Source organism: Ammospiza caudacuta, chromosome 3, assembly GCF_027887145.1.
Source record: "Ammospiza caudacuta isolate bAmmCau1 chromosome 3, bAmmCau1.pri, whole genome shotgun sequence".
In the NCBI taxonomy this organism is placed as follows: domain Eukaryota; kingdom Metazoa; phylum Chordata; class Aves; order Passeriformes; family Passerellidae; genus Ammospiza; species Ammospiza caudacuta.
In genome coordinates this window covers 25,141,787-25,168,162 of record NC_080595.1, presented here as the reverse complement: position 1 = coordinate 25,168,162, position 26,376 = coordinate 25,141,787, and the positions used below count along the sequence as shown (strand labels likewise).

At 42.1% G+C, this 26,376-nt stretch overlaps 1 protein-coding gene across 2 annotated transcripts in view; it reads left to right on the top strand.

The window, feature by feature from the left end:
- The first annotated feature begins 2,374 nt into the window (after window positions 1-2,374).
- Window positions 2,375-26,376, top strand: part of SMYD2 (SET and MYND domain containing 2) — a 30,231-nt gene continuing 6,229 nt past the window's right edge. Inside the window, exons 1-9 of one of the 2 annotated variants that reach the window (XM_058802122.1) lie at window positions 2,375-2,587; window positions 5,220-5,283; window positions 12,076-12,186; window positions 13,784-13,844; window positions 16,287-16,411; window positions 20,125-20,192; window positions 21,894-21,996; window positions 24,377-24,487; window positions 26,246-26,366. In XM_058802122.1, the coding sequence (XP_058658105.1) occupies window positions 2,406-2,587; window positions 5,220-5,283; window positions 12,076-12,186; window positions 13,784-13,844; window positions 16,287-16,411; window positions 20,125-20,192; window positions 21,894-21,996; window positions 24,377-24,487; window positions 26,246-26,366 (946 nt within the window). In that variant the 5' untranslated portion in view covers window positions 2,375-2,405. The remainder of the gene's footprint in view (window positions 2,588-5,219; window positions 5,284-12,075; window positions 12,187-13,783; window positions 13,845-16,286; window positions 16,412-20,124; window positions 20,193-21,893; window positions 21,997-24,376; window positions 24,488-26,245; window positions 26,367-26,376) is intronic. The other variant, XM_058802123.1, reaches the window with a different exon arrangement.

Sequence of the window (26,376 nt, the reverse complement as noted above, 5' to 3'; positions counted from 1 at the left end):
TGTCAGCTGTTTTACAAGGGTGATAATGTGGAACAGAAGTGTGATAACATTTGCCATCATTCCAGCTGGTTCCCCCCAAAAGACACCTTCTCACGACCTTCTCATCAGTGAATCCACACGATCTTAAAGAAGCACAAGTTATTGTTTAGAACTGGTCTGATAATGAACATCAGAGAACCATTAAGGTTGGGAAACACCTCCAAGATCATCGCATTGATAGATACAAGTGGTTGTAGACCTGTTTTATTTGGACACAGTGTAATTTGAAACACAAATTAAATGCTGGCTTCTGGAAAAGGTAGGAATTTGTCACTGATTTCACACTGTCAGCGTGACCAGGATTTCACTACTGGAGTATATCATGCTGTTTTCAGATTTCAGAAGCAAATGCTCAATCATTTCATTTTACTGATGTAGAGAGAAATTGAGAATATTTCAAAATAGTTTTTAATGCTATGACAAGATACACCAGGTAAAGGTTTTGGGGTTTTTTTTAGACCATTTATTAAGAACAATTTAAAATCAAGACTAGTTATTTCCTAGAAGTTTTGCTCTACTTTGACCAAGAATTAGTTCAAGGGATTTACTAGCTTGTGCAGTGTAAGTCAGAGTAGATGGGTTTAGGAGCTGAGACTCTATTTGTCTAACTATAATGGATCTATAAATTAATCAAACTGGATTGACCATAAGGGCAGTTTCCCAGTTAATGTTAATTCATTCTTTAAGTGCATACATAATCAATCACTATTTTAAAATATACTTGGATATGGAATAGTCTGTAACTAAGAGTCCAGACCTTTGAGCTTGACATCCTCAATCTGCATTGAACTGGGATGTAAATGGCAGTCCTCATGCACTAGCTGAGGTACTTGGTTAGATACTGCTCCTATTACTTTAGCTGCATACCCTAATTCCATCCCTGCAGGTCTGCAATTGGGCATGATCATCAACATCCAGCTGAGTTGTTGAGGGTGATAGGATGATATTCAAGGACTGAGCCTATTTTCATTGCTTAGTCTTTCCTTGTGAAACAGTAATGTTTTAACTAATTCAAATAACAATGCTGGTCCAGGAAGATACATTATTTTTGCAGTGAATCCACTAATGTCATCATGTTACGATGGATAAGAATATCAGAGAAGTTAAAGATATGCAACTGGATATAAATGATTATATGGAATAGTGTAGTGGTAGGGCCCTAGGGCACAACTATACCTTAATCTTCCTGTCCAGTTTCCCTGGGGATTCCCACCAACCTTGTCTCCTGCTGCCCCTGGGACGTGGCTCATCCCTGAGCATGCCTGGGGCTCTCAATTAACCTGCAGGGAGAGCCTGGGCTTGCCATGTTCTCTCCCTGCCCTGGCTGTCTATCCAGGAGGCCTCAACACCTGAGCTCCCTGTGACCTGAACTGCAAACCTGCTCATGACAGAGGTGCCTTGGTCTGGGAGGCCTTGCTGATCCTCTCAGTGGCACTTCATCACCCTGGTGTGAAATAAGTTTCAGATTACCCCACTAACTATTCTGCTAATGCAGTCAGTATATTCTATGCTCCCTGAGTTCCTCCAGAGCTCCAAAGGAGAAGCTTGCATGGATAACAAGCAGCTGATCCTGAAGATACTTAAAAGCTATTTCCTGAGATAACTATGATTTTCACAATATTAGTGCATAGCAATGGGGCATGGAAGTATTCCATGGTCTTTTGGCAGACATAAATCTTCCGAATGTGATAAAACAAAACCAGCCACCTTCTATGGCATAAGAAAACTTGTGGTAAGGCATATAAGTTTTAAAAAAGCCCAAAACCTAAAAAACAAAACCAACAGCAAATCTTAGAGGTTGGGAAAAGCCACAGATGTGCAGGAGGAGTGTGAAAACACCTCGGTTGTACCTTTCTTCACGTGAATAGGACTCGCTTCACTGACTTCGCTGGGAGCTTTATAAGGGGCTAATATTAACGTGAGGCCAGCGGGAGAGGCCCCCTCTGCCCGAGATCCGGGTGGGTCCGCGGGCACCGCACACAGCGTGCCGTGGGCAGCGGAGCGGGCGGGCAGGGCGCGGGGCCGGAGCTGGGGCAGGGCTCGGGGCCGGAGACGGAGCAGGGCTCGGGGCCGGAGCTGGGGCAGGGCTCGGCGGGCAGGGGTCAGGGCCGGTGCCGGAGCTGGGGCAGGGCTCGGCGGGCAGCGCTCCCGGCGCCGGAGCAGGGGCAGGGCAGCTGTCCCGGTGCCGGGGCAGGGCTCAGCGGGCAGGGCTCGGTGCCGGAGCAGGGGCAGGGCAGCGCTCCCGGTGCGCAGCCGCCGGCGGGCCCCGCGCCGCCCGGAGGAGGCGCTTCCCGCGGCGGCGGCGGCAGCGGCCCCGGCTCCCAGAGCAGCGCTGCGAGCCCGCCCGTCTCCCAGCCCTCGGCGGGATGCGCTCGGAGGCGGCGCCGCAGCTGGACGGGCTGGAGAGGTTCGCCAGCGCCGGCAAGGGCCGGGGGCTGCGGGCGCTGCGGCGCTTCGCCGTGGGCGAGCTGCTGCTGAGCTGCCCGGCCTACGCGGCCGTGCTGACCGTCAGCGAGCGCGGCAGCCACTGCGACGGCTGCTTCGCCAGGTAGGGCCCGGCCGAGCCCGGCTGCTGCGGGCGGCGGCACAGCTTTACCCCTGCTCGGCTCGTGTGCTGCCGTGGCAGCGCGGAGGTCTAAAGTCAAAGCTGGTTTTCCCTGCTCAGCAGCTCAGGAGAGAGAGAGGAAAAGGAAAAAAAAAAAAGTTTTGCTCTTCCCGTGCTCTGGCGGCCGCGTAGACACGTGCGTAACCATCCTCTGGCAGGAAGTTTCATTGATCCGTCTAGTTTTGTAAGAACTTGGTGTTAGCTGGTTTTAATGAAGGTTTGATGAGGGAGAAAGGGTCTGCAATCGCCTAATTCACACCTCACATTCCCTAGTGCGGAGCGAATATCTATGAATGAAATGTATATATCTCCGTATTGAAATATACACAAATACTTGTATGTTACCTCTGTCTGAAACCTTAGTCTGCAAATTACTTTTACTGGGGCGGAGCGCAGGCAACGCAAGAACTTGTTTGTGTCCTGGCTGGGAATAGTGGGACTGGAGTGCTGCCCGCTCCTGAGCGCTTCGGGATTCCTGGAGCTGGAGGGATGCGGGCGCTCGGGTTTGCCGGGACCTCTGCAGCTCCTCCTCACCTGTGGGAAGGGTGAGGAGGTTTTCAGTGTTTGCCTCAAGCCTCTCAATGTGAGCTGCTGCAGGGTGTATTAAGAGGTGTATTGGGGTTAGCAAATTCAGCATGGATATGACACTCTGGCACGGCACACCACGCCATATTTTTAGAAAGTGTAGTACTTTCGTGGCTTCTGACAGCTTGCTGAGGAATTAAGTGCTTACCTGGTTATAACTCAGAGCAAATGTTAATAGTTGCCTCAGCAAAGAAAAACAACTGTTGCAATTGTGCTATTTTTATCCACACATCCCTTTTCTTTCCTCATTACCTTATCTGCCTATGACTTGGTCACTTGATTCAGCCCGCTCTTTGCATATGAGCACCTAATATAGTTCTAGTGAAGCTGGTGAAGCGAGTTCCATTAATTTGAAGAAGGGTACAGCTGGGGTGATTTTCCTCACCTCCTTTACACCTTTTCCCAGCCTGTAAGGTTTGCATTGAAGTCATGTGTTTGGTTTAAGAGTTTTTTGGTTTTTTTTTTTTTTAACTCTTGTACCTAACCACAAGTTTCCTTGTGCCAGAGAAGCTGTCTGGTTTTGCTTGTCATATTCAGATTTGTCTGCCAAAGGACCAGGGAATACTTCCATGCCTCACTGATGGGAAGTAATACTGTAAGGATAATAGTTATCTCATGGAATAGCTTTTAGTAGTTATCTTCGGGAGCAGCTGCTTGTTATCCATGCAAGCTTCTCCTTTGGAGCTCTGGGGGAGCACAGCAGTCAAGGAACCCTGACTGCAGCAGGACAGCAGTTAGTGCGGTAACCTGAGACTCATTTCACACCAGGGTGATGAAGTGCCACTAAGAGGAACGATGTCTGGGTGAGGTAAGCCGAGCCGGCAGTGCTCAGACATGTGTTCTGTGTCTGTGACTGTTGCATTAGCGCTGAACTAGCACGTACAGATTCCAATCGGTGCTGCTGGCACTTCCAAAGAGCCCTAGCACGGAGGCTGTGGGCTCCACACCAGCCGTGGGAAGGGAAACTCGGCCAAGTTGTCCTGAACGCTTTTGTGGCGACATGGGCAAAATGAGGCTGGGACATTGTATTTGCATGAGATAGTGGTTGTTACTTTAAATACGCGGTTGTAATGTCGCAAGAGGAGTCGTGGTGTTAGCTGGGCTCGCTCAGGTTGCACCTTGTGTGCCTTGCAGATACAATCAGAGGATGCCAGCCTCGCTGGGTTTTATGGGCTCCAAATGCCAACGATCACCCAAATGTTGTACACTGTCACATCACGTAAGGACCCTCGCCCTTGATTTGCTCCAGTGAGCTTACCTCAGTGTAAGGCTATTTATTTTATTTTTTCCTGCGGACATTTTAAAAGCATTCAGTACTGCTGAGAGATCCCTATTGCTGTCATACCAAAATGTCACTTGTTGGGTAACACATGTTCTATTTTTGGTGGGATCTCTTGCAACACATGCACTTTAAAGCAGAAAAGGACCTTCCTCGTGGCAGTTCCCTCTGGTGGGGTATATACAAATATAAAAAAGGAGTGTGTGAGCCCTAGGTCTGCTCAGAATACACAGATATCAGAGCAGACAGGGTGGGGCAGTAAGGGGCTCTCAGGTGACAGGAGGTCAAACAGTATATTTAATAACACAGTATTTTTTCTTGGCTTTTGGAGGCACTTATTCAACAAAGGTCATGCATTCTATAACCAAAGAAGCAGTACAGTTGTCAGAGCAGAACCAAAGGGTTAATATTGGTGAACAGAACAATTTTAAAGTTTGCAAAACACAATAACTTTCGCTCGTTATTCTTTGTATGGTGGCAAAAAATGATGCTGTCTGTCAAAGAGCATAGAGTAACATGTCTTCAAACTCAGCAACTTATCAAGAAAGCAGAGTGCTTTTGCATCATGAGAGTTGCTTTGAAAAATGTGCTTTTGAAAGTCTAATACAGTTTTCATTGTGAAATGCAAAATAGTGTGCAAAAAGTGATCCAGTATACGCTTTTATTTCATTCAGGTTTCTAGAACAGAATAACTTCTGTTTTCTTTTTAAGGAAAGAAGGATTGTCCAAGTGTGGAAGATGCAAGCAGGCCTTTTATTGCAATGTGGAATGTCAGGTACGGGCATGCAATTTGTGAGGGTGGGAGAAGGAGGGTGGGGGTGCAGAACTCCAATTTTTGTTTGTGTGGCATTGATATGCTCTGATTGCAGCTCTGGTTAATAGCAGTCCAGTCAGTTCCAGTATCCCACAGATGCTGACCATGGAGTTGTGTATTGGACAGTTACGGGATTTCGACATGGTCTGCATGAGTCTTTCAAGATCAGTAGCTTCAGGGCTTGGTACCACTGAGACTTTGATTAGAGCTGCCTGTCAACCCACTAATTATGTCTGTATTACTTCTTCCTTTAAGGACAGACCTGATAATTTAGCATTAGCTCACTAAACTGGTAAGAGATCCTGTGTCTAATGGACAAAAATCAAATCACTAAATAGCCATCTAAGGAGAGAAAGAGAGAGTTCTTTTAGGATTTTTTTTTTTTTAGAATATTTGAAATATTTTGAGTATTGAGACTACCACAGCTGATGGTAGTCATGACCATTTGAAACCTATCAGGCTTTCTCCTGAGCTTACTCAGTGTAGCAACTTTTATTCTATTTTGTTTTTAAAGGATGTAGAATGTAAGTTCATACTAATAAAGTAGAGCAATACAAAGATGTCCAAAACATTTGCATGCAGTTTTAACTCTGTTTTTAATTCAAATTAGAGTAAGCATATTTGAAGAAAAGAGAGGAAAAAAAGACAGGATTAGACTATTAGAATCTAGCCTTTTTGGGCCCTCAGCCTGATGGGGAAGAATGATCCAGTTTCTGTGTGGAAAAACCCATCTGGGTTGCTGGTTGGATAACGTGAGCTATGCCAGGTCTGTGCTGCTGGGCACAGAGTGTGGAACAATGCTTATGAGGGATTTGAGTGACCCAAGGCCTGGCATGCCACTGTGTGCTGGCTATAAATAATCCCAACCTTGTCCCACATGTTAACGTGCTCCTGGGTGCATGGGGCCGTGCCAAGTGGTCCCTGTTGTCATTACCTGGTCAGAGATGTCCTGGTTTGTGCTGCCCAGTTCCCAGGCACTTTGGACATGGCTGTTGCTTTTATTTCGAGGATGTCTCTTGTTCTCCTGTTGCACAAGTTTGAAAAGAAGCCTGATCTCTCCTCAGTTTTCCTTCTATTCCCTCCCCTACTTCCTGCTTTCCCTAGTCAGTTGTGGGTGAATCAAATAGCCTTTTGGTTTTGAGGCACCAGGAGAACTCAAAAGGCTTAACAGAAATGAGGTTTTTACAAAACTTGCAGTAGTTCATAGAATTTCCAAAGTGAAAGCTTATTGTATGAGCATCTTTAAGGTTTTTGAGAGAAATCTGGATGAGCTTTAAAGTCAGTGTAGAGAAAGCCTGTGATTCGTTCATGAAAAATGCTTGTTTCTAAGAAATGTTTCTTCATGTCATTATTTCTTGCTTTTAACTAGATGAGGTAAGGAAATCCTTGAACAAAGCAGCTGTTTAGCAGCTTTTTTCTGAAACAGTTTTCTTCTCTTACTATGTAAAATGTACAACAGTTTATGAAACAGCTGTGCAAGATTTTCTGAAGTAGGAAAGCTCAGTAATTTGTGCTGGGAAAAACAGCAAATAGATGTCATGTTGGAAGTAGAAGAACTTATTTCTTCTCATCCATCGTCCTTTGCTTTCATCACCAAGTGGCCCTTCCTCAGTGTCCTGACTTCCAGCCTTGACAAAGTTTATACTTTTATGTTTACAAACAAAGAAGGATTGATTGATTTTATTTTATTTTTTCCCTGTAAAGTTTTGTACATGTATTGCCTTTTTTTTAGATTGATTTTTTTTTTAGTCTTTATGTTTTGGTGGTCAGAATTCTCTCTCTCTAGAGGGACATGTTCCTAGAGTAAAAACCTGAACTGTGTCCTTAAGTCTGCTAAAGCTGATGCTCAGCAAAAGCTTGTCTGTCTGATAAGTTAGTGAATTAGAATTTTTCCTCCTGTTGCTGTGTGGTATGATTCTCTAGATATATTTTTTTTAGATTTTGTTCATGTCTAAACTATAGTATGACATGCACAGGTACTAGTACCTCATCCTTGCTGGTAATATACAAATGGCTTTTGATTCTCTAGTTTATATAACACTGTCTTCCATCTTTTGGGCCCTTCTGAGTCAGTCTGATGAAATTTATGAATGTTGCTGAGATTGAATTCTTTGACATTCTTTCAAAATTACCTTCAAGCATAATATTCTCTAGAAACTGGTCTCCACTGACTGTATGTGCTACACAGACAGCCTGCACTGCATCTTCATCCCTGTCTTGTTCAAAGGCACTTTTCAGCAGTTCAGCAATTCTTTGTGAAAGCTAAAAAGGATATCTGTGCCTTGATACTGAATTTGTAATGCTGGAATGTACAGGAAACGTGTCCCTTTTGCCTGCATGGATGTGAGACATCATGAGACACTCATAAAAGGCCAGGGCTGTACTTGAGAGCTGTCATGGTATTGTTAATTTCATTTTCATTTTATAAGTTAATTTTTCCCTGTAAATCCTTTTTTTTTTGTCAATTCAGCTAAAAATTGTATGCACCCAACAAGGACACGGTATGATTTCATATGTTGGTTGGTACCTTGTTAGTCAGCACAATGCAGTTAAACAAATGTTTACCACATGAGGCATAGTGGGATAAAAACCCAAAGCTTTCGAGCTTGCTCTTTTCTTACATAAAGATGTCCTATACCACAACTCATTGGAATTCTTGCTCATTGTGGGGAGAGGTGGATCTAGAGGATTGGATCTATGCACACACACACACACAGGCTTTGGCACAGCTCCTTAATGTTCCTAGTTTGGTCTCTTATTTTGCTTTTGGGATGGATAACCACATGTTTCACCTACATTAAGCTGCATGCTTGCATAGGTGTGGATTCAGGGCACATAAGAGTGAAAGTTGCCTTCACTGCCTGTCCTTGCTGCTCTTAATGTTTGGTGGGTGGAATCTAGTCTGGGTTTGCTGGGTCTTTCTCTCCCCAAGCCCTAATCCAGATCTCCTTTAAAAGGGATTGTGATTTCCAGCAGATTCACACCATCCCACTCTCCAGTTTCACCTCCTTGGAGCACAGGCCTGTTATTATAATAGTGGCTTTCAGCCCCCATCTGCAGCTGTTTGGGTCTTGACTTCTTAAATTATAATAATTTTAGTCAAGCAGGAGGAGACTTGTGCTCATTTTTTCTCTTTAGAAATTAGCTGCTGGAACACCCTGAAGGGAAATGTTTTAAGAGGGTTGTGTGGTTGCAATTTTGGACCTGGTGAACATGAACCAGCTACTGGAACTCCTCTTGCTGTTATTTACACATGGCTATCATTTATCCCAAAGAGAGTGGAGATAGCTAGCCAGTGTGCAGAAGGAGATGTTTCTGTGGTGAATTTTAGCATTTGAAATATGTTTTGAACAAACCACTTATGGGTTTTTTTTAACATGTCACATTAAAGGCTGCTGTAGTTGGTATTGCTGGAGTGGGTGAAACAGGTATTTTTACCAGCTAGCAAGCCTCAAAATGTAGTTGCACACCTGTAATTAGGATTAAGCAGATGTGTTTTAAATGGGACCTTGTAGAAATTGCCTGCTCCTCTTTGTTAAGATGTAGAAAAAAAATCAAATTATTTTGCTGTGATGATTCTGCACAAAAGGATTTTGACACTGCAAGATTGTGTTGGATGTTTGTCCCCCCTATAAAAAACTTTCCCAGTGTATTTTTCTTTGGCAAATATCTCTGTGAGCATGTTAAATGTTAGCCCATGAAAGTCAAATACCCTCTATAGCCCAGTGCTTGGGAAATTATGATGGGGAGGGATGGCTGTGAAGATATATAAAACTTCTGCCTTCACTGCTTGCTGAAAGGCTGTATCAGAGAACTTTACCAATTAATATCAGACCTCAGAAGTTGCCTCACTGAAATTCAGTTGAGGAGTTTGATGCCATTTGATCACAATTGGGCCTTAAGATTCTGAAGAAGTGAGTTAACCCCTGCACTGGCTTGTCCATCATTTCTCTCTGGTATTTATCTGTATTTCTTTTTAATTGAGTGAAATCTAACAGAGTTCTTATTTAGTATTGAAAAAGCCCATGTGAAAAAGGAGGTATGAGGACATTTGTTTGGACTTCTTTTTTTTTTTTTAATATTACATTTTGTCACTTGTTGTTTTTCTCCTATGGTGAGATATAAGACACTGTTCTGGGAATCAATCCAGTAGTCCTGGATGGCAGAATCTTTTTGAAGAACTTGGTGAAGAGGACTGTTCCCATGCTTTGATGTAAAAGGCATAAGCTTTAAAGAACTTCCCTTCCAAAAATGTTGTCACCCCTAAATGAAGGGGAAAATATTGTGGATGTAATGAAAATAGGAAGAAAATATTATTAATGTAGCATTAGGGATTCAGCTAGAACAATGCTACTTGTTATAATTCAAACTACCTGGAGGAAAACGTGGAAAAGAATGCAAAATACAGTCCTGCTGTGATCGCAGGGAAAGCTGCTGTCATGGTGCTTCTATCCCAGGTATTACTCAGTCATTAGAACTCTCTTTTTTTTGTGGTGTTTCAGGCTTTTATCTCATTTTGCACAATTCAGCCGTATCTTGTCCCTTTAACCTCCCTACCAGTTCATATAACTCAGTGTGATTCTGCCTGAGGAAAGATTTTAATTAACGATGTGTAAAGAATAAAGGGACAAATGGATTTTTTTAAAAAACACTGCTTCAAGACAGGCACATGATTTTGCATTTTGATTTTTTGTTTTATCAGGTAATTTCTCTTGTTTATTTAATGGGTGTGTATGGATGAGAGACCTGCAAAGCTTCAGGTTCAGTGCCTTCACTTTTTGAACAAGCATGCTAAAGTTAGTGGGTGTCCTGGGTAAGCAAGAAGAGGTGAGAAATGAGATTTCCCTCTGTGTCTTTTTAGCCTTTAGCCTGTAGATTCCTAAGCAAAGGCTGTCAGGAATTTTCCAGAAAAGATTTTGGGGCATACATGGGAAATGGGTCTCTCTGGGGTCATTTTGTAGTGTGACAGCTGTAGGAGAGTTGAGAGTGTAATTTCACATGACATGATTACAGTGTAATATACTATTTTGGTTCTGGTCTGTATTGCCACATCCTCTTAGAATATTTACACTGGAGCTTATTTCAAGCAGGCTGTATGTAGGTTTTTTTGGAAGTACCATACAGGGATATTGAGGACAGCAAAGTTGACATTGTGAGGGCTTGAATACCCTTGCAGTGTTGCACTGCTTCAAACCCTACCCAAGGCCAGGGCAGGTGCTGACCTTTCTTTTCCTAATAAAATAACCTCCTAAAGCTGCCTGTGCCCAGCACACTTAAAATAACTGTTTTCAGTGGAAGAAATTTTGGTGTAGTAACTCTGAAATAAGTAATTTTGGCTTTTGTTTTGATCTGCAAAACCTGTAAATAAGCTGAGCAGCTGAGGCAGGAGGCGCTGAGGGTCCTGATTCCCCTGAGTATTCCCTGCTTTGGGATGCTGTGTGTAGTTCCCACAAGGAATCCATCTCCCAGCAGACCTGTGGTTAGGCAGATGAGGGAAATTGTTTCTTCTGTGCAACTCAGTCACTGTGATGAGCCGTATTGTTGGAATTTTTAAATGACTATTAATTATCTAAAATAGTAATTATTTATTTATTATTTAATAAATTATTTAATTATTGTTGGGTTTTTTTAAAAACTGGGTCTGAGTGGGCCAACTCAGGGTCTGCCGTACTGAGTGAATCACAGTAATGGGATTTCAGAACATTCTGGAAGGTGCTAAAGTTTTTCAAGTTTTCACTTACAGATTTGTAGGGTTTATTGTGAGTATTTTTCTCTTCTCATGTTTTCCACCAGTTTGAATCTGGTATGAAAGCAAATTTTGATGCTTCCTAAGCAGACAGAAAACTCTAGGTCTGTTCTAATATAGTGATATAAATGTGTGTTTGGGAGGAGACATAGCAGTAAATAACTGCATTGCTTGAATATTTCCATGTTTAAATGAATGAATAAAATGAAATTTGATGCAGTCTGAGGACAGCCTGGGCTAGTGCAGATTGTTTATATGTGATTCTGTGCTGTTGTTTGGAAGATTCTGTGGCCTTGGGTGAAATTTGTTGAGTGACAAAAGCCAGGGAGTGCCTTTTGCCATCACTCCTGTGTGTTGTTACTGTCTGTTGAGCTAGGAATATGCTATGCATTACCTAAATTATATTCTATACATTTAACTAAAATGTTTGTCTGTACTAGTGTTTTTCATTGTCTAGCTGTATTTTTATTCTTCTACATTTAAGGAAAAAAGTCTGATAATTCCATCAGAATGTTTGTGTTTGACCGTACAGTCAAAGGATTGTTAGTGATTGTGAATCCATTGACTTCAGACACATTACTCCTGATTACAGCAGGGTCACCTCATAGTGAGGGGCCAAGGTATTAAATGGAAATGAACCCAATAAAGTCATCAAGCTCAGACCTACTGCGTCCTCACATGCTTGATCTGAACAATAAGAACTGGTGATTTATAAATCATGTTGTCTGTTTGCTCCTCTGTCATTTAATACTTTTTTTCCGTTGAGTAAATGAAGATGTTCTGACCTCAGCTCATCCCCTGTGGATTTGTTTGGGAAAAAGCAGGATAGCTCTGCCCCTTAAATGTGACTCAAGCTTTTGTTCCCATTTACTGAGCATCACCTTCTTTTTTAAAGGAAACACATTTCACTTGACCTCTAGGATCTGGCAGGACTTGCTTCATCCCCTTTTTCATAAGTTTATCTCCATGGCTCTTTTTTTTTTAATTATTTTTTCCTCTGTTTTCAGAAGGAAGACTGGCCAATGCACAAGCTGGAATGTGCCTCCATGTGCACTTTTGGGCAGAACTGGCAACCCTCAGAGACTGTGAGGCTAACAGCAAGGATCCTTGCCAAACAGGTGAGCAGAAGGCAAGGCTTGGCTTGGGAGGTTTGCTCCTGCTCTGGGTGCCAGGGGAGGCAGGAAAATGCAAATTGACTGACAGTAACTGTCCCTGCAGAGCACATATGGACAAACAGACAAGTTTCCTGTGTACAGGCAGGTGTGACACAGAGCTCGAGCAGCTGAATGAACTGACCAGCACACCACTGCAGCAGGGTCAGGGCCAGCATGGTCCAGGTGGAGACTTTTGTGGGGAGCTAGAGAAAGGCTAGTGAGGTCTTCAGCTGTAACCTGAGGCCAAGGTGCTGCTGAACAGAGCCTGGGAATCTTTACTGATGGTTTCACATTGGTGTTTCAGCCTCTGTTCTGGTAGATTTGAGGTCTTGCTTACACACGTGGGCAAGCACCAAGACCACACTGATAAAAAGAAAGAATAAGATTTGCTATTTGAGTTTAATTCCAAGGAATGCTTCTGGAGTTATCTGGCTGCAGGCACTGATACCTTTATGCAGCAGTTGTCTGTTGTGGTATTTTTGAGCTACAGTTGCACAGCATTGTGTAGCATATAACTCTCAGTACATTTATTAGTCAAAACACCTCTGAGGTATTCAGGCATAAACATTTATGATTCTGAGTTAGCTGGTGAAAACCAGAGTTTGAGAGAGAAATCTCAGACCCTTTGTGTTTGGAAAAAAAATATTGTTAGTAAGGAAAGAAGATTGCAATGTCAGTCTCTATTTGAGTGTTCCTTAACTCTATGGATAACACACATGCTTACAGGGATGGGATGGAATTCACGAGTTTCAAGGTTATTGTGCTGTGTATCTTTGTATAGCTCTAAACTCTCTCTGCAAAAACAAATCCTCTTTGAAGCATATTTTTATGATTGAGGTCTGCTTATGTGACAAGGGCAACCTGGATATTGTATGTAGGGAGGATTTTGGTGGCCTGCTGGGAAGGTAGCTGCATCCCTGCTGTGTGTGTAGATGTGTGTGCATGAATGTACACGTGTGTGACTTAATTAAAGCCATTTGGGGGTGATCCACAAACAAAATCCAATGTTTAATGACAAAAAGTCATTGGAGTAAATTTTTGCTTTCATCGCTTACAGGGAGGGGGGAGAACCCTACATGTCATATAAAAGCTAAATATGCAAACCATAGTCCCTGAACCTCAGCTGCTGGGCCACCTGCAAAGCCATATTTAATGGCCAAGATTACAAAGAAGTGGCCTTAGGCCAGCAGTGGAGCATTGCTTTTGAACTCTGTCAACAGTCAGTTTATTCACTTTCCTCAAAGCAAAGCCTGTCTTCTGCCTGCTTGCTATTGTTAGCAGCTTTCTGGGTGTCTAGAACAAAGCAAATGACATATTTAAAATACTGTTCAGTTTATGTATATAAATTTGAGAGGAGTTCATCTTTGGCTGCCTAATTTCATGTGGAGAGAATATTTCTATGCCTTTAGTTAGGGCAGTCAGTTTAACTCATTGCTGTTCATCAACTCTTACAAATTCCACAGACTGTGGGTAGGTAGGAGTTTCCAAATTCTGAATGAGTACACAAAAGTGCTGAAGTGAAACATTAAAGTATTTTCTTTTTTTTTCCCCTTGTTCTTAGAAAACTCACCCTGAAAGAACACAGTCAGAGAAGCTGCTTGCTGTAAGAGAGTTTGAATCACGTAAGTAAAAAAGGCTTGCAGGTAAACAGAGGTTTTGACTTAACTATATTAATGAATTGTTTCCCCATGGCTCCCCTCCATCAGCACCTTTCAGAACATGGTGCTCCTGAGGAAAGGAGTAAACAAAGAGAATGGAGGTTCTTTGTTTTCTTCTTTCTTTTTTTTTTTCTTGGCTGTTTGTGGGAGCTGTGAAACAAGGATGAAAACCTAGACAGAATTATGTAGTATACATCCATCTCTTGCTTCTCTGGTATTCTAGTGTCTTTTGAGAATTGTAACGTTGCAAAATTAAAATAGCTGGTATTTGTTACCAGGAGGCACAAAATCAGAGACAGCACAGTTGCTTGATGGTGACAGTGACTAAGGGGCTAATTGCAGAACCCTCTGGACTGTGCTTCAGTATCTGTCACTGCCAGTCAAATCTGACATGTTATATATGATTCCATGTCCTAAATGCTCTAAAATAATCCAAAGAAGGAGATAAGGCAATGGCTTGTTTTAACTGGAAAGCTGCTGTTTACATCCAGTAAGGCCGAGTTAGAAACTGACCATTAGAGCCCATCCTGGCACAGTTTTCACCAGCCTGTTGTTTTCTGTCTTGGTGCTGAGCATAATATACACAGGGGCAATGGGTTGTGTGTTCACATTTCTCACTCTGGTGGCTTCCAAAACCATTTGCAAAATGTTGAATGAATGTACTCGTTGCTAGGACTTGAGGTAGCAGGGTAACCAAGCACAGTTGTCTTCTTTGCTTCCTGAACAAAAGCTCCTGTCGTTGCTCTTGGGACAAGTGGGGGAACAAGGGGGAAAAATGCCAACATTTAACTTTGCCTATGGCAAGGATAGTTCTACAGGTAAGTTGGCAGGATTGGGGTTGAGGAGAATGGGCAAGTTTCTGTGTATTCTTCTGCATTGCAGCTTGTATTCAGTAATTTATTAATTTGAGAGATAAAAGGCTGAAATGTTTTTTTCTGTTGCGGTGTCCTATTTGTCCTCTAGAAGCCTTTGTTTTGTTAGCAAGCACCTCTGTTCCTGCTGCTTTTTGACTCACATCACTGCTTAGCACACCTTTATCAGTTGTCTTATGCTTTGCAACACCATACACAGGACAGGAAAAGGCACCTGGCTCTCAGTTGGAAGCTCAGAATTTCTTATTTCTGATTTGTCTTCATTCTCATCAAATGTCCCATTTCATTATTTCATTTTCTTTAGTGTTTTTGTGACTCCCCTATCATTCACATCTGCTCTTACAAATAATTTCCTCCTTCTTTGACTGTTGTGTGCAGCCTTTTCTCTCCATTATTATTTTGAGTTGGAGAGAGCAGGAGAGAATTAGTAAAAATGCCACTGTGAGAGAGTGGATTAGGAAAAAACTTCCAAACATTCTGCTCTTGAGAGGAGAGAGAGGGGACCAGGAGCCTATGGCTGATCATCTAGCTTACTCTGCATGGACCAGGTAGGGAAAGGTTCAGTGGCCATGGCTTCGGCTAGAGCTTGTCGTGGGCCTGAGGGTTAATCTCTGGAGAAACCCATAATGGAATACAGTTGGCAGGTGTGTCAGGGCATTTCCACTGATGTTCCTGCTGTCTCCTGTCAGTAGATGTCTAAACACATCTCTGTTGGTGGTCACCCCCAGCCCAGGGGGATGTGGGCACTCTGAGGCACTGTTTGCTGCCTCCTGAGCAGGTCAGGTGGATTGCATTCCTGAGCAATCACCCTCATGTTATCCTGCTCTTGCTGCAAAGGAGCCCCTGTAGCCAGCCCCAGTGCTGTTGCTAGATCCCTACCACGTTTGGCCACAGAGATTTGGGGCTTCTGTGCTAGGAAAGACCACATCTTCCAAAAGCAGCAGGGATAAACAGCCTTAGCAGCAGCTTGGGCTGGTTGTGCTGGTAAGGAATAGGTCTGGATGAGAAAGTTTCCTTACATAAAGCATGCTTCCAGGTGGGTGATGTTCAGTGTGAGCTCATGCCACAGTGGGTGGGACCATGTGTAGCTGGTGAGGTGGTGTCACACAGCTGAGGACAGCTGTCCCCAGCTGAGAGGCTTCCAGAGGGCCAGGACTGCTGAGCTGACTGCAGGAGTTAACAAATGTGCTCTAAAGACTACAGCCCTTCTCCCAAGGAGGTGGTCTGTGTCCAATTATCTGCTAACCTAAAGATGTCAGAAAATGCTTTTTAATCCTTCATATTGGGCATGTGCTGGACTTGGTGATCTTGTAGGTCTCTTGCAACCTGGGGATTCTGTGATTTTGTGTTCTTGTAGCGCACGTGTGGCTTTAGCAGAGGCAACATTATGTTTGTGGAAGAGCAGGCACTTCTTGCAGTACTTCCAAGCAGCTTGTCCCTCAGGGGTTTCTGTTAAAGTCTGGGCCTCTTCTAACCTAAGGCTACCTGGAGGGGTGTTCCTGTTACTGAAATGAAATGTATTTTTTATCCACAGACCTTGACAAACTAGACAATGAAAAGAGAGAGCTGATTCAGAACGACATTGCTGCTCTGCATCACTTTTACTCAAAGCACTTGGACTACCCTGACAATGCTGCCCTTGTAGTTCTCTTTGCACAAGTAAGTTGGCTAGAACACAGCCTGCTTAGGTGGATGGTGCTTAGGAGTTTAGCCTTCCTGAAAGGGGGAGGATGTAAATGGCAATGGAAATAGTAGCTCTTTGCTTATCTTAGGGACAGATGGAGATCTGCTTCATTGAGCAGTAGTGGCTGGATGTGCCCCACTTCCATCCTGAGGGGAGAGGCTCTTGCCTGCAGACTTTCCATGAGCTGCTTCTCAAACGCTGAAGAAAAGGGGAAACAGCCTTTAATAAACGCTGCCAAAGTGAAGCTTCTTGTGGGCCAAACATAGTGAGGCTGTTGTTGAACTAACATGGAAGGCTGCTGGCCTGAGACCCTGCAGAGGCAAATCCTTCATTCAGGCTTCAAACTTGTGGAAATCCTTGCTGGTCAGGTCATCATTGTGTTTGACCTTCACAGGGAGTAAACTTCAGAGACGTAGAAAGAGCTGCAGAAAGCGCAGCCTAAAACTTTTATCTGCTGTGTGGCTTTTAAATGTAGTCAGGTGGTTTGGCCATCTGGAGAGATGAAGGAAAGACAGGACGTCTTGTTAGATAACTTCTGATATGTCACTTCTTTTTTCTCACCTACTTTTCATATGCATCTGAATTGGATGTATTGTAGTGGATGGAATAATACACCAGTGGAATACTGAAAGATCCGTTTTCTTCTTTTCCCTCTTTTGCTTCAATATGAACTACTTTTGTACTTAGATTTCTGAGTAAAATAATATCTTGAGATGGGGGCAAATGTTGACTTCTGTGATGAAAACTGAGTTGAAAATATCCTGTTTTTTAGAGCTGAGCATCTACCAACAAGGAGGCACAGTTACTATTTCCTTACTACAGTGGTACTCTTATTCTGTAGGGGAATGATTCCTTAGGATGTTTAGCATCTGCTTATCATACCTTGTGTTGTTTCTAATTACACATTTCCTTTCAATGATGAGTTTTTTCTCTTTTGAAGACTTTAAAATTTATATTTGTCAGAGAGATACTTTGAAGATGTTAGTACAACCAGTTTCTTGTGGTATTTCAGAATATTTTTTGTTAGAATGTAGCCAGAATTCTTCAAAGATTTCAGTATTTTGGCTATAATGTCTTTTGTTTCATGTCCTGTCCAAGAGCAGCTCCACCGGATTGTGGTACTTTACCTGACTTCTGAGAGCTGGTGGCTCCCAGATCTCATATTCCATCCAGTCTTCTCTATGGATGTCATCTGTAGGTGTTATCTTGAGCTCATCCTGATCATCAGGTAACTCTCTGCCACTGTGAACATTTGAATTTTTTGAACTAAAATCTCCAGAATTCATCTGGATGCTTCTCAGAAATGTCTTACAGGATGCAGCCTCCTGACGTGTTAGTCCCAGGATAAATCTTTCCAGAAGAATGGGAAGTATTCTTGTACCTGAGCTGTGCAAACATATTTCCTAATAATTAGTTCACTTGACCTAAAACCAGTAATATGGATATTCCTGTTGCTCCTTTGTTTCCTTCAACACTTACTTTGGCCTCACGTGGTCTGTTTTCCTTCTCCATTCCCCATTGTTTCTCCTGTGGTTCAGGCCAGTCATTGGGACTCAAACACCTCTGACTCCTCATTGCTTTTAGTGAACTTTGCCTGATGCTGTTCCCTACACAGCTAAAGTGTAAGTGCTCCTTTTGAGTGGAATAGAATTCTTTTGTCCAAAGTCCTTGCTGTGTTCACCAGCTGTTGGCATCATTCTGTTCTCTTTTATCCCTGTGGAATATAGTTCTTGAGGCTGCAGCTTTTCTTCCTCAGTCTCACCTTTCATACTCTTTGAACAGTTTCTGTCTTGCCTCGAGTTCCAGCATCTCAGCCTTTTCTTGAAGACGTTGCATTTTGTGCCTCCTTTTGAACATTCTCTTTTCCACCATTGGGAACGACCTTGAACTCCACTTTTATTGCTGTTGTCTCTTCACTCCCTCCACTTTGCCTGTTTTTAGTCATGCATTCATCTGGTGAAACCAGTGTTATCTCATCCCTTCTAATCATTCCTCTTGTGTCATTTCTGATATACTTCCATGAAGTGTGTTGTCTCTGGCTTAGTGGAGGTGAGTTGATGATAACTCACTATGTATTTTTAAATATTTCCCTGTGATTCAGAACCATCAAGCTGTTCTTTGTCAGCCTTTGTATCCTTATGTTCTTACTTGCTGTTGATATTATCTTTCCCTTCTATTGTTTTAGCATTCAGCAATTACATTTTGGTTTTGGTTCTGGTATGCTCTTACATTGGCAAGTGCAGCAGCCTGCCCATCTTGAGAGACTGGGAAGCTTTGGGTGCTGTATTGCTAAAAATAACAGGATAAAGATCAAGCAAAGATAGCAAAGATACTGATGAGTGCATCAGGATACTTGCCTTAATTGTGAACTCACCCTGAACAGTTCTTACCTGAGGAGTGGAATAGAATTCTTTTGGTATTTGGTATTTGTGTGTTTCTAAAAGCCAGTCCAGGCTGCATTCCAGCTTGTGGGGCATATCACTTTGCCAGGTGAGCAACGTGGTCTACTGGAAGGTGTCCCTGCCTCTGAGGATTGGAGAAAAAACAAGAGATTGGAACTTGATCTTTACAGTCCCTTCCAACCCAAACCATTCAATGGTTCTGTGATTATTGCTGGTAGTATTTTTTGTCAGCTCTTACCCTTTCCAAAACAAATACTGTACTGCACTTGATTGACTGTTCTTGTGCCCTTTCTAGCTTTAACTGGACTTGGCCATGTTGTTTTAGTGAGTAGTTGTTTCAGTGTGTTACTGGTGCTCTTTTCATGTTTGTGGGGAGATAATGGTGAATGTGGAGAGGGTTCTCTTTGTGTCAGTATGTGTGGGATTTGAAGTGGAAGTGGAATAAAGTACTTGACTGAGGTGCATTTTGGCCACTTAAAGTAATACAAACCACATGAAAAAGCTGAAACTTCTGTAAGATTCCTTTGACTTGGATGAGAACAAAAGTGAGAAGGTTTTAAAACCTGCTTGAATCTATTCTATAAGAGAGTTTTGTGAACAAGTTCTTTTGATCCTGTGTCTGCTTAAATTAGGAATACACTTCCTCTCATACTCTGTCCTTCTTCTGTCCGCTCCTATTCTATGTCTTTATGAGGTTCAGGTCTTTCTCAGCGCTTTTGTTGTTTTCACATGTGCTTCAGCTGTAGCTGATATGTGCAGGCTTTGATGACAGGGCCATTGAGGCAGGTCCCTGTGACATGAGCTCCATCAAAGCTCTGCACTGCCCCAGTCTGGCTGAGTTGGCTGCCCTTTCTCCCACACTGCTCCTTGCACATGTAGCTCTGCTTTGGCCCTTTCCTTGTCATGGCCCAATGAAGTCTCCTTGTGCTGGGGTGAGGTTTTGTGTGCTCTTTTTGAGCCCCACTTCTCTTGGTTGGCCCTCCAAAGAGCAATTCAGTTAGTGTGTCCTGAGCAGGTGCAAGTGTTGGACTTCAGAACCAAAACCAAAATGTAATTGTTGAATGCAAAAAGTTCTTTAGTGTCGTGTGCACTCCTTTGGAGTGAGACTTTGTCCTCACTTCACTTGTTGGGATGTCATGGAGCTCCCTGTGAGTCCTGGGGAGGTGGATGAAAATTGTCACCAAATTTCTGCAATTGTGTTTGATGTGTGAGAATGTGATATGTAAGTACATAGGGAGTACTCAGCTGACCAGAAGCTGATCCATCACCTTTCTCTTTTTTCTTAGGTTAACTGTAATGGCTTCACAATTGAAGATGAAGAACTCTCTCATCTGGGATCAGCCATATTTCCTGAGTAGGTTGATTTTAATATTTAAAAATATAAAATCAATTTATTTAAAAACAAATAGAGGAAGTAGATATCTACCAAAATAATTAATTTATCTTGTTTTTAAGATCTTTTTTTTTGGCAAATAAAATGTGGCAAATTATTTGCAGCAGTTTTTCTTTAAAATCCAGTAATTTTGGTAAAATTGCACATATAATTTCTTTTGAAACATAGATTGTGAACTATATTCAGGTTGGTAAAAAACATTTATTTGGGTAGCAGGTTCTGAACAGAGACATTAAGTAATAATCCAAGCCAAATGAAAAGGATTGCAGGTGACTTGCTCTGTTTTGGCTGGGTACAATCCTTCTCCTGGTGCTCTCTGAACAATATCCTTTCTACCTTTGTTCCTTGGCAAATAGTAAATCCCTTACACAGCTTCTTTGAGCCTCCTTGCTGTGACAGTGGGGAAAAAAATATGTACAACCTTCTTAGCTTTACAAATAAACTGCACATGTTAAGTGTTAACTGCAGTTTGTGAATGGGGAACTACAGCTTTCTTCAGGGCCAAAAAACATTTCTTGCATTTTTAAATCTGTCCTTCCCATTTAATATTGTGGCAGAGGAGGGTATTTTCTGCCCCTGATCTTTGCACAGCCTGTATGAAGGTATTAGCACTGAGGCTTAGTTTGACTTCCTGGTGAGGCTTGGATTACTCGTAGCTTATCTGTGTCAAAGTAACCTGAAACTCACAGATGCCCACTCAAAGCTGGATGTGATTTTGCCAAGTGCTGCAGACAAGCAGGAGTAGCTAGTCCTTGCTGCACAGATTATTCTTCTTCTTCAGGCAGGTCTGTCTGATGTTCATATCCCTGATCTGCAGATTGGAAATTAATGCTTTGAAATGCCCAGGATCAGAGTCATTGTGGGGAGAGGAGAGCATTAAACCAGGATGTTCTGGAAAAATGTCCAGCACCGTCACTTTGTAAATGCTCAGTCAGATCTTTCCTACTTAACAGTTATGCCTGAGCTAAAAATACTGAAGAGACAGTTGTTATTTTGCTGGATTGGAAGACAAATAATTAAAATTTTAAAAAAATTATCTCAGATAAACAGGGAACTGCACTTTTTCCAGACTTGGTAATAAAGGGTTTACTTTTCTCTATCCATCCAGGTTTTTGTCCAAGTCATGTGCTTGTATAACAGACAGAGATGTCCTCCCTCCCACTTCAAACATGGAGGCAGTTTACATTTGAATAGAAGCCAGCTCAAATTTTAACACCTATGTCAACTTGCAGTGAAGTGAAGACTTTTATTTTCCTGTATTTACTTGTTTCCTTTTAGGTTTAACATGTTTTTCTTTCTCCTCTGAGGAAAATAGTCTGTCTATCATGTTGATAGTGAAGCTGAATGAACATACCTGTCAGCTGTCCTGTAGCACTGTAAGAAGGGGAAAATAATAACTTGCCTAGTTCTGCAATAATAGGATTTTAAAAATGTAATGATTCATTAGCAGAGCCATTCTCCATATCATTAGAATAAATAACAGTACAAGAGATTTTCATTTTCCCAAGGTTACCTTCATGTTAAGCCTCAGAATAAAAACAGCTTAGAGAGACAGACTGACTCAATCTTTCAGACTTATTTATTTTGTGAAGTGGTGCTTAACTTTTTACGTGCTGCTTGTGGTGGTGGTTGGGGAAAACATTTACTTTTCTACTTTTACAGTGTTGCATTGATGAACCATAGCTGTTGCCCAAATGTGATTGTGACTTACAAGGGAACCTTGGCTGAAGTCAGAGCTGTCAGAGAGATTGAGCCTGGAGAGGAGGTAAATGTGGTGTTTGAATGTGCTCTGTTCCCCTGCAGCCCAACAGGATTCATTCTGCTTCTCAGGGATCATTTCAGTTAGGTGACAATATAACAACAGGAAGGAAGGATCTCTTGTTTCTCAGACAAATGCAAGATGATGCTTTGGAAAAATTAGGGTGGCTCTGGAGGACTGAAGGGATTTTTGGAGGCAGTACCCTATTTTTTGCTAATGGGAAGGGCACCTGCAGCAGTCACTGTGTATCTGCCAGCTTCTCTCTCAGTTTACCCATCTGTAAAATGAGGCTGAGTTTACTGATGTTTGGCTGGTGCTTTGAAATTCCAAGATCAAAGCAAATTATTACTGCTATAATAGTTCCCAGTATAATAGTAATGTGTTGAAATTGAAGCCAGAATAAACAAAGTAAATGGGTACAGATAAATCCTCTGACTTCTGTTTGGACAGAGATCCACAAAACATGGGACTTGGTCATATCACCTCAGTGGCATTTGCTGGGAAATCACAGAAGAACAAATGTGTGGTTTTAGGTGGAGTGAAACTGAACAGAGAGGAATAAAAATCTGTGAAATTGAGTAAGGCTCTAGGTTTACTTTGAAACTTTCTCAGTCAAATAATGTATTTGGCAGGGAGTTTTAAACAGTAGAGCTGCACTTTACTTAAAAACAAAAAAAAAAAAAAAGCCAACCCAAAAAAAAGTTAAATAGAGCTGGGGAGGATGTTCAGATACTTGTAGGGAATGAAGATACTGAGCATCCTCTCTGGGGATGGAGTTTGCACAGAATTTCAATGGCTCGTTTGTAAATGTTTATTTAATCGGCAAAGTTCATACTGATAAGCTCAGATTTGATTTTTGATAACATCTGCTGTTTTCTGAGGTGTGTAATAGCAGCCTGGAAGAAAGATAGGTTATTTTTGTGGATTATACCTGATCCGCCTTGTGAACAAGATGAGTTTAATTGCTGTAGCCAAGGATGAATGATTCAGGTGAGCAACTTGTTTTGGTACCATTTGGCAGCAATGATTTCTGTCTGTGATTTTGGCACTCACTGCAAATGCATTGTGGTAACCAACAGGACTGATTCTGGCTTCAGAATTTTGGTGTGGAATCCCAGACATTTTCAGCATTTTGGGGGAAGATGTATCATTAGAGCTAGATGATGTTGCTCAACATCATCTTCAGGTTGAATTCTGCCTTAGAATTTCATCAGCTCTCCAGGACCTCACAGGTTTTGCACATTTGCTTCTCTGACCCTTCAGAATTTTCCAAACGTGAGCTGTGCCTGTGTGTGGTCGCTGTGCAGTCTCCCAGCCTGTGTCTCCATCTTCAGGCTCCGTGTAGCCATTGCAGGGCAACGTTTTAAAGTTTTTTTTTTTTTGCTGTGAATGTGGTTCCTGCATTGCACATGCTTTGAAAATATCGAAGGGAGGAGAGGATTGTGAGGGAAAGTGTGAGATGACACACTCAACTTAAGAAGAAGGTGCACTGTATGAAATTACATGTAATTTTACATTTGAAGAAAAGAGAAACTTTAGGTATAAAGACTGAGCAAAGCATTTCAAATAACTGTAAATGAGGAAATGGAGCTAAAGCTGTTCCTTGGTCTGCAGAATGATCAACTGCACTGAGCATAGGACGTGTTTCTTGGGGGAGATCTCGTTTTAGAACACAGCATTAAAGCTACTTGCAGGGGTTCTTTTCTGAAGACCATTGAAATAGAGGAAAACTTAAGAATAGTGTATATGAAGGGCCTTGAAAATGTTCAAAAGCAGGTTTTCTTTGCTTTAAAATATTGCTGCTGAAGTAAATCTGATATTCATTCTCCTTGAACTGGAGCACTGGGCCTCTCTTCTTTTCAGAGATCTAAAGGTCTTGTCCTAAGTTTCTAAAGCTACTAGTGACTGCTGTTGCCCCAATTTTTGTAGGTTTTCAGAAAGAAAAATTTGAGATTCCAGCCTCCAAAAAAACCAGGCCACTGTAATTTATCTTAGGCTGGATACCTGAAATCATTATTTTACTTCTGAAAAGGAAGCTTCTCTTTGTAGTCTGACAGGAGCCTGAGATTTATGCTGTAATAGTTTCCTTATCCACACCTGAATCTTGCTGTCCTGGGTGCAGGCCAGGGTAATATTTGAGGGAAATTCCATAACGAATAGGAAAGGAACATTTCTCTGTCAGGTTGCTTTCACAAGTGACAGCTCCTGGTGCTGCCAAGGGGCTTGGAATGTGAGGCAGCAGGCAGGTGATGTGGCTGCAGGGGTCCACAAGCTGCAGGAATATGCAGTTGTCATGCTGCACATATCAGAACAAGTGTAATAAATATGTTTAGTGATGCTGCTTCTCGCTGACTGTTGTTTGTTTGGGTTTTTTTACCATTTTTAGATTTTTAGCAGCTATATTGACCTGCTGTATCCCACAGAAGACAGAAATGACCGGTTAAGAGACTCCTATTTCTTTAGCTGTGATTGCAGGGAGTGCACTACAAAAGAAAAGGTAATGGAATTGTTGGGAAATGTACTGCTGACTATCAAGGCACCTACCCATGTCCTGAGATGTAATATCCTGTGTGGCTTAATTACATTTTGGAAAATAGGATAATGGGAATGGGGGAAGGTGGGTGTGTTTTTCTGTCTTTCTGTCCAGAATGCTTTCTGATACTCATTCTTTCCACTGTAATCATGACACACCAGGAAATTTCCAGGTAGAGGCCTATTTAAAGCTGAGCTACAAAGCAAAGATGAAAACATTGTTAAAAGTAGATGATTATACTGTGTCTAAGCTATTTGGCCAAACAAATTTAGCTCAAAACTTTTTTCTTTTTTTTTTTTTTTTAATTTCATGCTTTCTACCAACTCCTAGCAAGCAAATCTTGCTTGGGGCATTTCTGGGATAGAGTGCTGCTGCAATTCTTGGGTGGGACATTTCAGTCAATTCTAGGGGACATTGTATGGCATGTCTGGATGATTTGGGGACACAGCAGGATCTGAGGAATGATCTTTTCTACAACAGCCTCATACTGTTCTGCTCAGGGACAGCGTGGTCCTGGGTCACAGACCCTTGTGATGTGCAGGCCAGAGCTGTGGTCATTAAACATGAGCCGGTGCCCCTCAAAGGACAAAGGAAGGTCCAGTGTTCCTGACAACAAGGTGTTAGGTGTTTTAAAGAAAAGCACTTCTTGGAGGGAAGAGGTACCCAAACCCAACAGATACTGAGACAGCTGTGCCTGTGCAGCCATTTGGACCTCTTTCACTGAAGATCCTACAAGAATTGAGCTCTGTGTAGTTTATTGTCATTCCAGACAAGATCAGTGTGTCTGGCATAATCTAATCCTTAAGTTCCAGATAATTTTTCCTCCCATTTTCACCAGGTTTCCCAAAGTGACCAGACAACCATTTCCTTCCCCTAAATGGTGTAATATTTTGTGATTTTTTTTTTTTTCAGATAGTACCCAGTATTGTTGCTTGAGGCCCTTCTGTTGATACCATATCATTTCTGGTTTTCCCCTCAGTTACCTTGATAATTTTGCCACTGAATTTAATGAAGCCAGGATTTCATCTGTGATTTTCAGCAATGTGCTACTCTGGGAGTCCCCTGTCACTCAGCCTCCTTCAATTTTGGAAGGAGTCCCTGTACCTCTCTCAGCTGGCAGATTAAATAATGAAATAAAAAAATCTTGCAACAATCTTTGCAAACAGCAAAAAATTGTCTCTAGATTGTAGCTGGCTCCTCATGAAATATATATTAGATAGAGAGATAATAGAAAGTGGAGCTGTCCAGCAGAAATAACAAAATATATGGAAATGGGGTTTTAGATCTGAAGGATCCTTTTCTGTGTTTAAGATCATGTTGTTTTCCACAGAGGTATAATTTGGTAGTCAGCCTATGTTACTTGAGCTGATACAGCCTTAAAACTAAGCCTAAATTTATTTTAAATCCTAATCTTTTGGAAGCAGTGACATTTCTTATGTTAGACCACTTGCAACACAAAATCAAAAAGCTCTTCAGTCTTTCAAAAGACACTTCATGGAAGTAGAGAATGGCAGATGAACTGGAAGGCCAGGGGATCCTAGGATTTCTAGCCAAGGCTTTGGAGAAAAATTGCAGGTGCACATTCTACCTTTGTTTTTTCATTCTTTGAAGAGCTTAAGTTCACATCTGCGTCTTTTTATTAGAGAAATTTTGTATAGCAGGTGCACTTTTATTTGTAGGGCTTGGAACCTGCCTTTGTAAGGTCCATTGTGTTTCCTTCAGGATAAAGAGAAACTGGAAATCTGCAAGCTGAATGATCCTCCGTCAGCAGAGACAGTAAAGGACATGATCAAATATGCCAGGAACGTGATTGAGGAATTCAGGCGAGCCAAACACTACAAATATATCCTTTG